The 15,952-nt window shown below is 35.8% G+C and overlaps 1 protein-coding gene across 1 annotated transcript; it reads left to right on the forward strand.

Annotated features, from left to right (window-relative positions):
* The first annotated feature begins 1,733 nt into the window (after positions 1 to 1,733).
* On the forward strand, positions 1,734 to 15,334 carry LOC113719372 (pleiotropic drug resistance protein 3-like). The gene is made up of 24 exons (XM_072071636.1): positions 1,734 to 2,665; positions 4,294 to 4,417; positions 6,157 to 6,242; positions 6,730 to 6,814; positions 7,051 to 7,210; positions 7,328 to 7,404; positions 7,683 to 7,736; positions 7,870 to 7,960; positions 8,056 to 8,357; positions 8,515 to 8,796; positions 9,041 to 9,372; positions 9,506 to 9,666; positions 10,204 to 10,307; positions 10,379 to 10,532; positions 10,650 to 10,784; positions 10,868 to 10,947; positions 11,046 to 11,378; positions 11,532 to 11,822; positions 12,403 to 12,486; positions 12,991 to 13,124; positions 13,269 to 13,493; positions 13,642 to 13,813; positions 14,030 to 14,284; positions 14,866 to 15,334. The coding sequence occupies exons 1-24, from the start codon at positions 1,932 to 1,934 to the stop codon at positions 15,130 to 15,132; spliced, it is 4,722 nt and encodes a 1,573-aa protein (XP_071927737.1). The 5' UTR covers positions 1,734 to 1,931; the 3' UTR covers positions 15,133 to 15,334.
* The last annotated feature ends 618 nt before the right edge of the window (positions 15,335 to 15,952 follow it).

Raw genomic sequence — 15,952 nt, forward strand, 5'->3', positions numbered from 1 at the left:
AAGACCACCTAAGAATAATTATTAACCGCACCAAATAGAGAGAGAGAGATTAGAGTAATTGCTTGCCAAGTGGAGTCACCTAGGTGTGCTAGAGATTAATCCCATCAAAGTTTAAACACAAAACCACCAAAAAAAGGGGGGGGGGGGGGAATCGCAGCTTCTTTATCTTTTAAGTTCTTTAACTAGTACTATCCATAGCTAGCTGGCTAATTCCTTAGAATATTATCCAAAAATAAAAAAAAATTCTTGCAAATATGACGCCAACAAAGTCCATTTCTAAAACTACAACACGGTAGGCTACAAGGTTTTTATCTTTTTTTAATTCTGGGGCAGCCACTTTTTTTTTAATAAAAATTCAAGGGCTGCCGTGCACGGCAGCCTTTTTTTTTTTTCCAAAAGAAAATTTTTGAGTCTGCCGATTATCTTAAGTTAGAAACCTTTCATTTGCGAATTGAGGAGGATTTGATGGTGTTGGTCTCCGCGGGTAGGTCCAAAGTACACAAAAGTCACATACTTTAGTCATTTAGTCATGGACTCATCACTCATGGTGTGTTTTTTCCGGATGAATTCGCTGAAATTTAGTATTCTTTCCAAAAGAAAACCAATCCCAATGACTTGCTAATTCTTCAAGTCAAAGAAAAAAGATCGTAGACTAGATTCATGCTGTAATTTACTGTATCTAATTTTTCATAGTTAATTTTATTTTCAGAAAAGAAAAAGAAGAAATAGATGTTCTTGAAACATGCTTTAATGTTCAGTGAATTTTATTTGGATTTCTGCGTTCTTGAAATTTTGTGTACTGAAAAAACAGTGTGTTCCTTGTTATCAGTTTTTTTTTTCTCATTCTCTTGGCCTAATTCTTCACTAGGGAGGCTTTGACTCCAATTTTAAGTAAAACCAAGATTTTCAATGTGTAAAATTTTCATTATCAAGATTAAAATCTGCAAATTTCCCTTATTTCTCATGTCTATTTTTTTTCCATCAATTGGCAATTTCATTATCTGAAAATCTTACCATTCATATTGAATAATTAAAGCCCATTAGTTGGTAAACATGTTCAACAAATTAAAGGTCAATAAAAGTGAGGTATGACTAAAACAATTATGTATTCTTTGTTTGGACTGTGATTCTTTGTAGAAAATATTTTAGATTTTCTGTGAACACATTTCCATATCATCTTTTTAGTTTTACCTCACATACATTAAATTGCTATAATACTTTTTTTAATAAAAAAAACCTCTGAAAATAGCAATCCAAATAGGAGTATTTAATAGTAGAATATTTTCAAGCTATATTTAGTTAAAAATTGAATTGACTCAATAAAAAAGTGCTCTAATTGATCAAGTAATTTGAGTCGGCTACCAATCACGAAATTTCCACTGATTTTTCATGCATGTGGGCCGATATGGGCATGCTAACTTTTCTCTCTTTAGTGAAAATCTTTTCTTGTTCTTTTCTAGCTTTGAAACAGATGGGATGATGGCTCTTTTGGATGGTTTTACAGCACCATAAATAACCGGCAGGCTCAGTAAGTTTTTCCTTTAAAAAAAAGGGCATCTGTGCTAACTTAGCACGGTAGCCCTGAATTTTTTTATATATAAAAAAAGTGGCTGCAGTGAATTTTTTTTTTTAAAAAAAAAAACTTGTTGCCAGTACGGCAGACATAGTTTTAGATATGAATCCTATTAGAGCCACATTTATAGGATTTTTTTTTTTTTTGGATAATATTTTGAGGAATTAACCCTAGTATAGCTACTTACAGATAGAGAGAGAGAGAGGGAGAGAAAGAGAGAGAGTAATAGTGCTAGAGAGAGAGTGTGTTGGTGAGAAAGCAGAGAATGAATATGGCGGTGTATATAGTTTAAAGAGATCAGATTGAACCATCGATTCATCAAAGCAAAGGGTATGTACAGTAGTACGTCATCATTATAATGTCCTCCGCCAAGCTAATAGTTGTAGGTGTGAGTGGGCAAGGGAGGAGTACTTCTGAACTGATTGAAAGATCATCAGTATCACAATCTGATTATCATCCTCAATATCATCATCGTCATCATGATCAACAAGCAGTAGGAGGAGGAGGAGGAGGCAGAGAAGGATCACTAGTGAGTCATGAGGATGATGATCTAATAAGGCAGCAGCTCATGATCAGGAGGGCATCAATAATATCATCATCATTTTCTTCATCAGGGGGCACCGGTGGTCATGATGATCGTATTCACAGGGCCGATCAAATAGTAGTGCACCATGATGAGGAGGATCATAATATTCATGCATGGAGTGGCAATTATAATATTCAAAATGATAGTACTACTACTCATAATCCTAATACTAATAATAGTGCTGCAGTTTGTGATCATAGTCATGAGGAGGAGGAGGAGGAGGAGGAGTTGGAGCTGCCAGAGTGGGCTGCAATAGAGAGACTGCCGACATTTAGACGCATAAGAACGTCCCTGTTGCTGCTGGATGATCAAACGACCACCACCGCTACGACAACTGGAGAGAGCAATAAAATCAATAATAGTAGTAGTCAGAAAAAGAAGGTAGCCGTGATTGATGTCACCAAGCTTGGTTCTGCTCAGGCACATGTATTCGTCGATCGACTGTTGAACAAGATCGATGAGGACAACCGCCGTTTGTTGCTCCGACTGCAACGCAGATTGCACAGGTAATCAACAGGCCTGCCTACATGCATGCTGTGTTAGATGAAGAAAATTATTCTCTTCCTCCATTGAAAGCGTCATACTTTTTATTTTGAAATGTTTTAAAACATTTGTCATATTGAAAAAATCAAAATGCTTTTTAGTTTTTCTTTCTAATATATCTTTTTCTAATCATATACATATTACTATTTAAATTTAAATTTTAAATTTATGAAAATAAAATTTAAAAAAAAAAACACAAATATCACAATCAAATCACTATTTTTAAAATTTTGAATTTTCCAAACATGACTAAATAATTGGAACAGAGGAAGTACAAATATGAATCCAGGTCGCGCATCGTACTTTCAAACCTATTATCATTTGTGTAACAATTAGTATGTTTTTGCACTCGATAGAGATTGTGTTGTGCATTCAAATACAGCACAAGCTAAACTTATCCTTAAAACGAATTAGAGTCCATGACACTAGTCGCACCACTCTATTTCAGCTGCCACATTTTGGAAATTTTAATTCCTTAACTTATTTATCTACCAATATAGTAGTTATAATTTGTTTATGTTCTTCAGTCTTAATTTACCATGAAAAAAAGGAAAAAGAAAATATAATTGGTTCCTTCGTCTTGGACTCCTCATCCAATAAATTATGCTATTTTTAATTAGCAGTAGGAGTTTTTTTTCCCTTTTTGTTTTTCTTTTCTTAGGTAATTAGCAGTACGACCTATTAAAGGCATTACCCACCCCTTCCTCCCATCCACCCCCCAAATTTTAAAAATCCTTTTATAACCCTTTAAAATAATCATACATGCTGGAGGTCAAAAGATAGAGGTTTCGGGAGCCAGCGAATGAGGTTGAAAAGCCATAAAAAATCCATAGCCACTTACTTAAAAAAATCAAGAAGGAAATTTGGTTAAATCTATAGTAAATAATTACCTTATCGCGAGATCCGTGACGTTTTTTTTTTTAATCACTTTTCTCATCTAATTCATCTTCAAGGGCCAGAGAATCCACCAGCTGTTCCTCCAAATCATCCAAATCTTCATGAACTTTATGACCATCTTCTTTGCTATTTTTCCTCCTCTCCCAGAACCAAATACTTTCCCAACACCCTCACTTCAGAAACTAAAACTTACTAGGGTCTTGCTTGATTATTCAATCCAACATTTAAATTTAATGGATTCAAATTTTAACGTGTTAAGATACGTTTAATAATAAAAAATTAAACATTTGAATTAATTAAGTAGCACTGAATTTTTTAGACAAAATTTGGTTTCGAAAAATGAAATATCAATTTTTAAACTTCAAATTTATTAAATGCAACCTAAGTCCCAGTGCCAAACAATTTGACGTGAGGAGAGTGAAATGAGATTTTTATATCACTTTGTACTTTTACTTGGATGAACCTTTGTTGTCCAATAAGACTTAATTGTTGAACTCCCAATATACATAAAAGATACTTAAAATTCACCGAGCTATCTTCAATTAAAATATTGAACCCTGGTGTTAGTGATTTACGTTAGCATTTAAAAACGAAATGAATAATGATAAACTGGTGCTTTTCTTTTGGTTGCATGTATTATTGTCGTGAACTAATTTGGACTTATTGATCATAATTTGTCGTACGTGGCCTTCAGAGTTGGTCTAAAATTGCCTACAATTGAGGTAAGATATGCGAATTTGAGCGTCGAAGCAGAATGCCAAGTTGTTCGCGGGAAGCCACTTCCTAGCCTATGGAATTCCGTGAAAAGTTTTTTCCCTGTAAGTGCCAGCCATTTATTAGCTTATTCATTTATTTACTGGTTTACGACATTTTTTTAACTGGATTTTAGTATTTGTTCCTTAATAGTAATTTGATTAACTTGACTCTTTATCCTCCCACATATATAAATTTACATAGTTGTACGAAATGGGGGCCTAACCTCAACAATTCCAAGCAATTTTTAAGACAATTAAGGGATATGGTATGGGTTTTGAATTTTGAGTGCTCCGATGTTCACTGTGTCTTTTGAAACCACAGAATGTGCTTGTGACGTTGTTGGGATGAGTGAGTGAGTGCGTGTACATGGAGGCTTTTGGTGTTGGAATGTGACCCAATACAATAGATTCGAGGCTCCCCATGCATATTGACTGCTAGTAAGTGTGTGTGTGTTTTTTTTTTGTAACAAATCCAAAAAAATAAAATAAAGTAGAATGAAAAAGCACTATAATTCATTTAGTACTCCTAAAGTTTTAAAAATATCATTTGCCTCCCTTATTCTCAAATTTTTATAATATTTTAAACCCAATTCAAATTATATTATTAAAACACTCATCTAAGAAAAGAGGAAATAACTTCTTTCAACGTTGCCATTTTATTGCCTAACTATTTTACAAAATTGCAAGTATAGGAATCAAAAGTTAAAAACAGAGAGAAAATAAAAGAATGAAGATATAATGATGGGAGAAAATATCGTAGTCAGAACCATAACTAGTATACTTTTTTAAAACACAAACATATTTTAAAAGTTCATTTAAGATATTTTTAAACTAGAAAAGATTTTTTCTTTACAATTTATCTATTTGGTGCTCTAAGGTCACATAATAAGTACTGGACTCGATTTTATTTTATTTGGAAAAAGAGTAAATTTCTTCCAAAAAAATGCTGTAATTCCAGAGGTTGGTTGTGATTTTTAAAACTTCAACACGGGACCCACCTTGACTTTCCTTGATATATTTATTATCGCCCATAAGGGAGCAAATAAAAAAAATCTTTCCTTTTATGTAAAATGTTTTGAGTGAATTTAAAATATTTTATAAACTAATTAGAATCTTCATTTTTTTTTATCTAGATCTTTTTTTGGGACCTAGATCGATGGCTTGAAAAATTAGAAGAAAACAAAATTGTTTTAAATTGTATTTGAAACTTATTTGAGATATTTTCAAGATGCAAAAAAGATACTTTCTTCATCTTTACAATATTCTTTTTTTTTATATTTTTTGTATAAATTATTAGAAACTGTAAATTTTTGTTATTTTTTATCCAAATTATAAAATACAAACTATTAATAGATTTCTCAACCCTCTTAAAAACTTGTAACTTTCCATTAAATAAGCACATCAATCAAGTCTTCAAATGTTAGGAGATTTTAAATTAGTTTGTCATAACGATCAAGGGATCACTACAAAAAGGACAACTTTGGAATGAAGTTTTTTCTACCTTCCCAAAACTAGCTTTTTAATGATACATTTTGAATTGGGTTGATAATGTTGTAAAATTTTGAAAATTTGGAGGCAAGTAATATTCTTTGAAATTTTGAGGCACTAAGTAATATTGTCAAAAATTTCGTGGGAGGTTTCTAAAAATTACCCCTTTGTTATTTCCATTAGAACTAGGAGAGATCTAATTTACTACTGAGTAAAAGCAGTGTAATAGATTGATTAATTAAGCAAACAAGCAGTAGTATCTCTCATACCACTGGTAATTATAACGAAACCACTGGTAACAATTGCGAATGCAGGACATACTAAATCCCGCTGGCGGTCACGAACCTTCTGCCAAATTAAAAATTCTGCACAGCGTCAGCGGCATCATCAAGCCTTCCAGGTCAGGTCGATACAGTACACCACACATCTTCCCGTCAAGTCTCATGTATAAAGCAGCCACTAATCTTCTGTCTCGTTTTCTGTACTTTTTCTTATTCCATTTTTTATTATATTATTTTTTTTCATAAATATCATTTTTTAATTTTTTAATTTTTTAATTTTTACAATAATTTTAAAGAAGCAATGTATAATAAAAATTGAAAGTACAATAGAAATTCATAAAAAATCTTATTTTTATGCATTTTAATTTTTTGAATTTATTAAATTGTATATATTACTCATTTAATAGTTATTAAATTTTTTTAAAAAAATTAAAACATAATATTTATGTAAAAAAAAATAGTAATCTAATAAAAAGTGAAATATAGAGAGGCATATGAAATTAGACAGAAGATCCGTTGTACCTATGTAATCGTAATAAAGTAAATCACACAATTACACTTTGTAACCGTGTACTTGTATAGAAGTCCTCCACATATTTTTTTCAGGATGACACTCTTACTGGGGCCTCCAGGATCCGGCAAAACAACACTGCTATTGGCACTTGCAGGCAAACTTGACCAAAATCTTAAGGTTAATCTTCTGACCATCTTCAACTATTGATAAGCACAAATCATACAATCCAAATACACATCCACCCACTTTAACTCCCACACTCATTCCCATTTGCAGCAACTCAAAATCACTAAACTAACCTACTCCATAAAGATGATTAAACAACATAGTTGCCAATAACGTACCCTATTATAATTCAATGATAACGACTCTGAAACAGCAGCTGATAGTTGTCCATTTAATCATCATGTCAGGCCACTGGAGAGATATCATACAATGGATACAAGATAAATGAGTTCGTCCCACAAAAGACGTCAGCTTATATTAGCCAACACGACCTCCATATATCGGAGATGACGGTGAGGGAGACACTCGACTTCTCAGCACGTTGCCAGGGAATAGGAAGTAGAGCAGGTACGTGAGATACCGCTATAATGTTGGTAAATTAATACTAAGTAATCAACATCTCCAGCCAGCATCTCAAATTAATTAGTAATGGGATACTTTGTTGCTGTTGTTCATATGAATCAGAAATTATTGCTGAACTTAGTAGAAGAGAGAAGGAAGCGGGCATTATCCCTGAACCAGATATAGATACCTACATGAAGGTACGTATAAGAAATGCTTAGTCAGTAGCTTTAGTTTACATGTTATAGTTCTAGCATCCTAAAGTTTGGATGATCGGCTACCACCAGTCTACTAGTAGTTTCCATTAAATTGCATGTACTTGTTGTCTAATACACCTTACATGGGCAAGTGTTGCAACTTTGCCTAAAGTATTACCTTGAGGACAGGCTGCTTGAGGTCTCCTCAGTCCTCTTCGCTCCTTTCCTCTGCTCTCTGCTGCCAAGTCATCCTTATCATTATTGAAAAAATGTACCCACAGGCCCTCGCTGCTGAAGGATCAAAGCCAACTGTTCAAATTGATTACATGTTGAAGGTAACCAGGCATTCATTCTTAACAACAGACTATCAATAGTGACAATTACATTTCACCTTTAAAACAAAGACTTGCCGACATTTTCATAGTGAACAACTATTTCAAGCATATATATGTTTTTTTTTTAAATCAGGTCCTTGGATTAGATAGCTGCTCTGAAACAATCGTTGGGAATGATTTGAGAAGCGGAATCTCTGGAGGTCAGAAGAAAAGGCTGACAACAGGTTATATATCCACCAGCTCCATCTGTAGTATAAAAACACATGCCGTATTCATAGGACCAAAATACCTTAAATGTATGCGTTGACAACATCTACAGGGGAAATCATAATTGGGCCATCACGAGTTCTCCTCATGGACGAAATATCAAATGGCTTAGATAGTTCAACCACTTTTCAGGTTGCTACCTATCTTCAGCAGTGGACACATATCACAGGATCCACCGTTTTGGTCTCCCTTCTTCAGCCGGCACCTGAGACCTTTGATCTTTTTGACGACGTCATTTTGATGGCTGAAGGGAAAATCGTTTATCATGGACCAAGAACTGATATTTTAGACTTCTTCTTCAGTTGTGGCTTTAAGTGCCCACCAAGAAAAAGCACGGCTGACTTCCTTCAGGAAGTAAGTGATGCACTCGTATATGCTCTCAACTCGTTCGTTGTCCTGAGTCCTCAACGTCATTTCTACTTGCATGCCAATCATGTCGGTAGTCAGTAGATGCTAATTTTTTTTTTTTTTTTTTTTGTATATAAAACATGTCTTCAAATTCTATTGACAGGTAGTTTCCAGGAAAGATCAATCGCAATATTGGTACCACCAACATAGACCTCATGTCTCTGTCTCAGTTGAGGAGTTCAGCGACGTTTTCAAGCAATCTCGAGTGGGAAAGGAGCTAGGGGAACAACTTTCCCAGCCTTTTCAAAGATCTGAGCTCCACAAAAATGCCTTGTCATTTTACAAGTATTCTGTGAGTAAATTGGAGCTACTCAAGGCATGCACAACAAGAGAGTGGCTTCTCATGAAGCGAAACTCATTCGTTCATGTTTTCAAATCGGCACAGGTACGTACCTAAGTATATATACAAGACTAGTAGTTTCTTAGCTAAAGATCCATGTCAGCATATATGTACCTCGTATCCGGACCATGCGTCATACAGGCAACACACATGTGGACACCCAGAAAAACAAAGCAAGGAAAAAATTAATTAACCAAACCTGTTAGCCCAGTTTTGGCCATTTTTCACTCAAAATATAGAAAGTATATGTTTGATCCTTTGGGTGATTGTGTGGATGGAAACTGTGCAGCTGGTGATCACCGCACTGATATCAGTAACACTGTTTATTCGAGGACGTACAGCCGCACATAAGAAGAATGATTTGGACATCACCCATGCAAACTTTTACACAAGCACTATATTTTATGCCATCATTAGATTGTTGTGCAGTGGCATTGCTGAACTGTCATTGACTGTTTCCAGACTTGGGGTCTTCTATAAACAAAGAGATTTCTACTTTTACCCCGCATGGGCTTACTCTATTCCTGCAGTAATTCTAAAGGTGCCTTTCTCCTTTCTCGATGCCTTTATTTGGACAACCCTTACCTACTATGGCATAGGCTATAGCCCAGAGATAAACAGGTAATGTTGTTAATTTTCTTGAACAACAAGAAATGTTCGACCTCTCTCCCTTCCACGTACTAGTACCCTAATATATATCGACGTCTAACTAACATCAAGCATGTTTGTTTCTGGCACTATGGTGATGCTACAGGGTTTTCCGCCACTTCCTCCTGATTTTCCTTTTGCATCAAGTATCAGTATCAATATTTCGCTTACTTGCTTCCGTGTTTCGGAATCCATCTGTTGCTGCATCTTCTGCCCTCTTCTCCCTCGTAGTGATGCTCCTATTTGGTGGCTTCATAATTCCAAAACGTATGACTACTGTTAGTGGCTGTCTTCCGACTGTCTTAAATGAACAAATACAGATTCAATACATTGATGATCGACTGGTAGGCTTCCCAGAGAACATTCAGGGGAGAATCTAAAGACTTCTATCACCATTAAATTACCGGGATGGCAGATCATTTGGAAATAGCATTCTTTGTGTGTGATGTGATGTGTGTGAAAATAAAAGTTGAATGGGATGATAAAATTGTATTTATGATACAAGAAAATAATATTTGCAAATAATGGGCTACCAAAACACATTTCTTTGGATCCTAGTGCATTTGGAGAAATGATCTAAAAGTCAAATTTAAAACATATAGCTTTCGTTCGACTTAAAAATGTTTTAAGATTAATCAACTCTTAAAAGACAAGCCCACAATTTAGTTTCAGACTAACTGGACAATAACCTTTTATTCATGTGTTCCTCGAACTTCAGACAAAGTAATCAAGATATTCTTTAATTATAGCCAAACTGTGATCTTGGATTGATGAATGATATCTCTAATCTAAGTTGTGCTACAGCTTCTTTACCTGCTTGGCTGCGGTGGGGCTTTTGGCTGTCTCCAATAACATATGCAGAAATAGGCGCCTCCATAAATGAATTTCTTGCTCCGAGATGGCAAAAGGTGAGCATCATTTAGTATATAATAAAGCAGAGGTTTGGCCCTTATATACTTAATTGTAGTTGGTACTACAGGGCTTAGATTCAAATGCCAATTTGGGAAGAAAAGTTCTTCAAAAGCACGGACTAAGTTATGGTGAGGAGTTCTACTGGATATCTGTTGGAGCATTGATTGGATTCTGGCTTATATTCAACATTGCATTCACAATCGCACTGCATTATTTGCAAGGTAAGTGTATTCTTTAGGATTATACAGCTAACAAAGAAATGTTTAAGTAGGAAAACTCAATAAAGTATTCTGTAATCGTCAGACACTAACCTTTTCCCAATGAAAGAAACCTCTTAGCTCCTGGAAGATCCAAGAGAATAATATCTCGCAGAACACTTTCCCAAGAAGGAGAGAAAAGTAATTGTTGCAATATATCTGAACAAACCAAGTCAGCCCTTTCTTCAGAATCTCCTGACGAATTAAGAAACACAAGTAAGATTCTAGCGTATAGAAGCTATCAATATGATGCACTCCATCTTGTTACTTTCGAAACTTTAATTGATTACATGAAACAGATCCAACAGACAGTGTACTACCTTTTGAACCTATGGCTGTGACATTCGAGAATCTACAATACTTTGTAGAATCACCTAAGGTAAAGAGATATATATTCAAGGAGATCTGCAATTATCTAAACCTTAAACTGAAAAAGGAACTGAATTTACTCAAGTATCTATCTACCATGTATTCCAGCGCCTTAGAGACAAAGGTTTTAAAGAGAAGAAACTTCAGCTTCTTCAAGATGTCACTGGAGTATTTAGGCCTGGAATTCTTGCTGCTTTAATGGGGGTCAGTGGAGCTGGGAAAACAACACTCATGGATGTTCTTTCGGGAAGAAAAACCAGGGGAGTCATTCAAGGAGATATAAGAGTGGGAGGTTACCCAAAAGTTCAGCAAACATACGCAAGAATATCCGGCTACTGTGAGCAAATAGACATACATTCTCCACAAATAACAATTGAGGAATCAGTCATGTACTCTGCTTGGTTGCGTTTGCCATCTCACATCGGGCAAAAAACGAAATCAGTAATGTTCTTCGTTTGTTTATTTTTTGTTTTGGGTGGGGGGGGGGGGGGGGGGGGAGGGAGGGAAGTTGGGACAACAGCATATTAAGGAGCTTTTTGATAGTAATGAACATATTAAGGATATCTTGTAGTCACCTGGACTTTTACTTTACAGGACTTTGTTACAGAAGTTCTTGAAATGATTGAACTGGACAACATCAAAGATGCTTTGGTTGGCTTTCCCGGTTTAAATGGCATATCAGCAGAGCAGCGTAAACGGCTGACCATAGCAGTGGAGCTCGTTTCGAATCCGACCATAATATTTATGGATGAACCCACAACAGGATTAGATGCTCGGGCTGCAGCCATTGTCATGCGAGTTGTGAAAAATATTACTCAAACCAGGAGGACTGTTGTATGCACCATCCATCAACCAAGTATTGACGTATTTGAGGCATTTGATGAGGTAATAATCCATCAAAATAAATTGACACAATGACACCAGGAAAACACTTACACTACCATTACAACGAAAATCAAAATGTTCAACCAACTACCGTAGTCCTTTTTGTCGCTTCACACGACCCATAACAAGGGTTTTTATCACTCTAGCTCTTAACCTTTTGGGGCCTGCCTCCTTTGCATTATTAGTCCCCTTTACATTATGGTTTCAGCAATTACCCATATAATAACCATCCTTAGAATTGGGGTATTGAAAGTCGACTTTGACCTAGAAATCTATTCAGTCTCTCTTTGCGTTTTTTTTTTTTGAAATTCATTGTCAATGACTTGATTCTGTGTTGTTTTGATAATTAATCTTATTCCTTATGCCGAAATAACACCATGAAAATTTTCTTATATTCATGTTACTTTGGGATCAAAATGAAAAATCGGCCAAAAGAAAGATCGAAGAAGAAGTGAGTGCAGGAAACATATAATTTACTAGCCGTGATTTCTCGAGTTTTGAATTTTATCTGCCGTGTCTTAGGCCACAGTTTATACGATCGAAGTGCAACTAATGGAATGTAATGTTAATCTTTGTGCAGCTGATTTTGATGAAAAAAGGAGGCCAAATCATATACTCTGGCAAATTAGGTCAAATTTCAAGTCAACTAATCGGATATTTTGAGGTAAGCATCCTATACCAACCTAATTAATATTTCAAGTCAAACTATTTGGTTTCAGTGAAAAGCAAAACTTGAATCAACGACGAAATGTTTGGACCATCAAGGACCACCCTCTACGCCATCTAATTAATTTGTCGCATATTGTGGCCTTTCAAATGAAACTAACTTCAGTGAAATTCCTTGATTTAAAAATACCCTACTACCAGGATATAGGTATGCAAGCTATAGTCACTTTGCATTGAAACTTTAGAATTGATGACATATATTACAGTACAAAGCGTTATGAAAATAGTTGGGAAATGTGTCAATTAAGTCGTGTTGGAAGTATGAGAAGCATATTAACCCTGTTATCGTCTGTAGAAAATCCTCAATCATCTATAGGAGCAGGAAGTAGCTTGACTAGAAGAACATGAGAAGAAAAGAAAATCGAAAAAGCATTGATTATTAGTCCTGTGAGAATTGAAGCATATATATTGCATTGTTGTTGTGACGTGTACATGTATGCAGAATATTCCGGGGGTCGCCAAAATTGAAGAAAACCGGAACCCGGCAACATGGATGCTAGATGTTACAAGCGCCTCTGCAGAGGCTCAACTTGGTTTGGACTTCGCTTGTATCTACAAGGCATCTCATCTATATCAGTAAGCATCTAACCTACTAATCTATCTATTTATTTAATTCTTTTGGACAGGCCGTTGGTCGTTGTCTCTGAAGTCTGATCATATATTCCGGTTGTACCAAAAAAAAAAAAAAAAATAAATATATATATATATATATGGGTGCAGAGAAACAAAGAGATTAGTTAGAGAACTAAGGTCTCCGACGGCACAAGGGGAGCTCCGTTTTGCGACTCGTTTTCCGCAAAACGGATGGGAACAACTTAAAGCATGTCTCTGGAAGAAAAACCTCTCGTACTGGAGAAGTCCGAAATATAACCTAGTACGCTTGACATTTGTTGCCAGCACGTCTCTGCTGTTTGGAGCACTTCTTTGGCAGAAAGGGCAGAAAATGTAAGTCTCATTATGTTTTTTTGTAAAATAAGTCTCATTATGTACACACACACAAAATATATATATATATATATATATATAAGAAATTAATATCGTATTGATCATGCTTATTGCTTATATCTTGGTTCTTGTTATATACTCCACGAAGAAACGACGAACAGGATCTATTCAACATGCTAGGGTCCCTCTTCATTCTAGTACAGTTTATGGGGATAGGCAATTGTTCTTCCATTTTACCATTTATGGCGACTGAGCGGAGCATATTGTACAGGGAAAGATTTTCTGGAATGTACTCCTCGTGGGCTTATTCCTTAGCTCAGGTCCAAATTCGTTTTTCATTTTCTTTTCTTTTAGTCAATTCTGTGCAGTACTGCCAGAATTGTTACTAACCAGGGAGTTGGAGTATACATCATATATGGGAGTACTATATATTTTCTGGTTCCTGACATGTTGATGTAGTAGAGTGTCCTTCTAATTAATAGGTAATTACGGTTGTAGCATTGATTGACGGATTAATATTGGTCCTCTTAGTGCAGGTGATTATTGAAATCCCTTACGTACTGGTTCAAACACTTATGTTTTTGATCATCACCTACCCCTCCATCGATTTCTATTTGTCTGCCGACAAACTAGTGTGGTATTTCTACACTATGTTCTGTACGTTGCTCTCCTTCACTTACTTCGGCATGTTACTGGTTTCCTTGACCCCTAGTTTCCAAGTAGCGTCGGTGGTGGCAAGCTTCTGCTATACCATGTTTACTTTGTTCTCAGGGTTTATCATACCAGCACCGGTAAGTAACTGCTACTCATTAGTAACTCCATTAGTAACACCTTCTGTTCTGCATATACATACATACTTATAGCTACTGCCTCAAACTCATCACTTACTCACAGACGCGCACGCAGTGTTGGGAATATTAATTCAATTGTTGTACACTACACAGTACGCTCCCCTTAACTCACACCAACATACCCACGCTGCTAGTGCATGCCAAGCATGATGATGCAGATTTTTGTGTTCATGGAGATTAATATATTCTAGTAATACTAGTATAGTATAAGTAGTTTTGGTTCATATATACTTCAATACCAACCTCCTATCTATCCATGAATTGATCTTTACATACTCTAGCTAATCTGTACTTGGCTTTACACAGTACGCCCCCCTTAACTCACACCAACATACCCGCGCTGCTAGTGCATGCCAAGCATGATGATGCAGATTTTTGTGTTCATGGAGATTAATATATTCTAGTAATACTAGTATAGTATAAGTAGTTTTGGTTTATATATACTTCAATACCAACCTCCTATCTATCCATGAATTGATCTTTACATACTCTAGCTAATCTGTACTTGGCTTTTCTTACAGAAAATTCCTAAGTGGTGGATATGGTGTTACTGGATTTGCCCACCATCTTGGTCCCTTAGAGGGCTTCTTTCCTCACAATATGGGGACATAGATACGGGAATCCTAGTGTTTGGAGAACGCAAAGCGATCAGTTCCTTCATGGATAACTACTTTGGCTATCATCACCACAACCTGAAAGTTGTAGCTTTAGTTCTTGCTTGTTTTCCAATTTTGTTTGCCTTGGTTTTTGCGTGGGCAACTTCAAATTTGAACTTTCAAAGGAGATAAAAAGCAATGAATACTGTATACAAGACATGATGACAGAGCTCTAGAGGATCTTGTCTAGAAAATATATATAGTGTACTATTAAAGATCCTGTAAATTAGTCTAGTAGTAAGTAGTTAGGATTACCATTCTCGAATAGGATTGTCCCAAGAAACAAGGAAAAAAAACCATTACAGCGATTGGTTTCGTATGGATGCTTTCCCTATCCATGAATTTGCTGGCAAAAAGTACCAAGGTTTGACAATAAGCAAGCAGGAGGGCCATTGCGGCTACAATGTGAAATCATAGAACGGGAAATCTTCGGCTATGACATCCATTGATGTATTGCCTAATTGCCTAATCGCCTAAAAAGAAAAGATTGTGCTGAACCATGTAGCAGGTGTCTTTCAGGTGGGGATTAGAGGCAAAGGGATTTTTTTTCCTTTTCTTTTTTTTTAAGTGTAAGTGAGAGGTTTGAATTTTAAGGTCTCTTGCATTCCTGCCTCTCATACTATCCAATCCATAAACAAAAAAGCATACTAGAGCAGCGGGTACTAAGGTGCCGGAGAAAGTGACCAAATACTCGCGAGACGGATTTTGTTTCATAAACCGAGTTTATGGATGAAGAATATCTCCAACTCGCCAATGGAAACTCGAGGACCAAAAAAGAAAAAAAAAAAAAAACAGAGAGAGATTGGGAGTGCAAAGAGAAAGCAGAAAGTCGGCTGGCCCTACTACTCCCAACTCCTACAGCATTAGAGTGGTATTTAGTAGTAAAGTAATTAACCAAACTCTTTTCTAAGGACAAAACTATACAAGCTTCCAATACCTAAAATGCTTTCAT

This window comes from Coffea arabica, chromosome 11e (assembly GCF_036785885.1).
Source record: "Coffea arabica cultivar ET-39 chromosome 11e, Coffea Arabica ET-39 HiFi, whole genome shotgun sequence".
Taxonomy (NCBI): domain Eukaryota; kingdom Viridiplantae; phylum Streptophyta; class Magnoliopsida; order Gentianales; family Rubiaceae; genus Coffea; species Coffea arabica.

Coding starts and splice junctions, on each gene's coding strand:
- LOC113719372 (XM_072071636.1), top strand. CDS start 1,932: ATGTCCTCCGCCAAGCTAATAGTTGTAGGTGTGAGTGGGCAAGGGAGG. Junction 6,243..6,729: donor GGCATCATCAAGCCTTCCAG/GTCAGGTCGATA, acceptor TATTTTTTTCAG/GATGACACTCTTACTGGGGC. Junction 9,667..10,203: donor TGGCTTCATAATTCCAAAAC/GTATGACTACTG, acceptor GTTGTGCTACAG/CTTCTTTACCTGCTTGGCTG.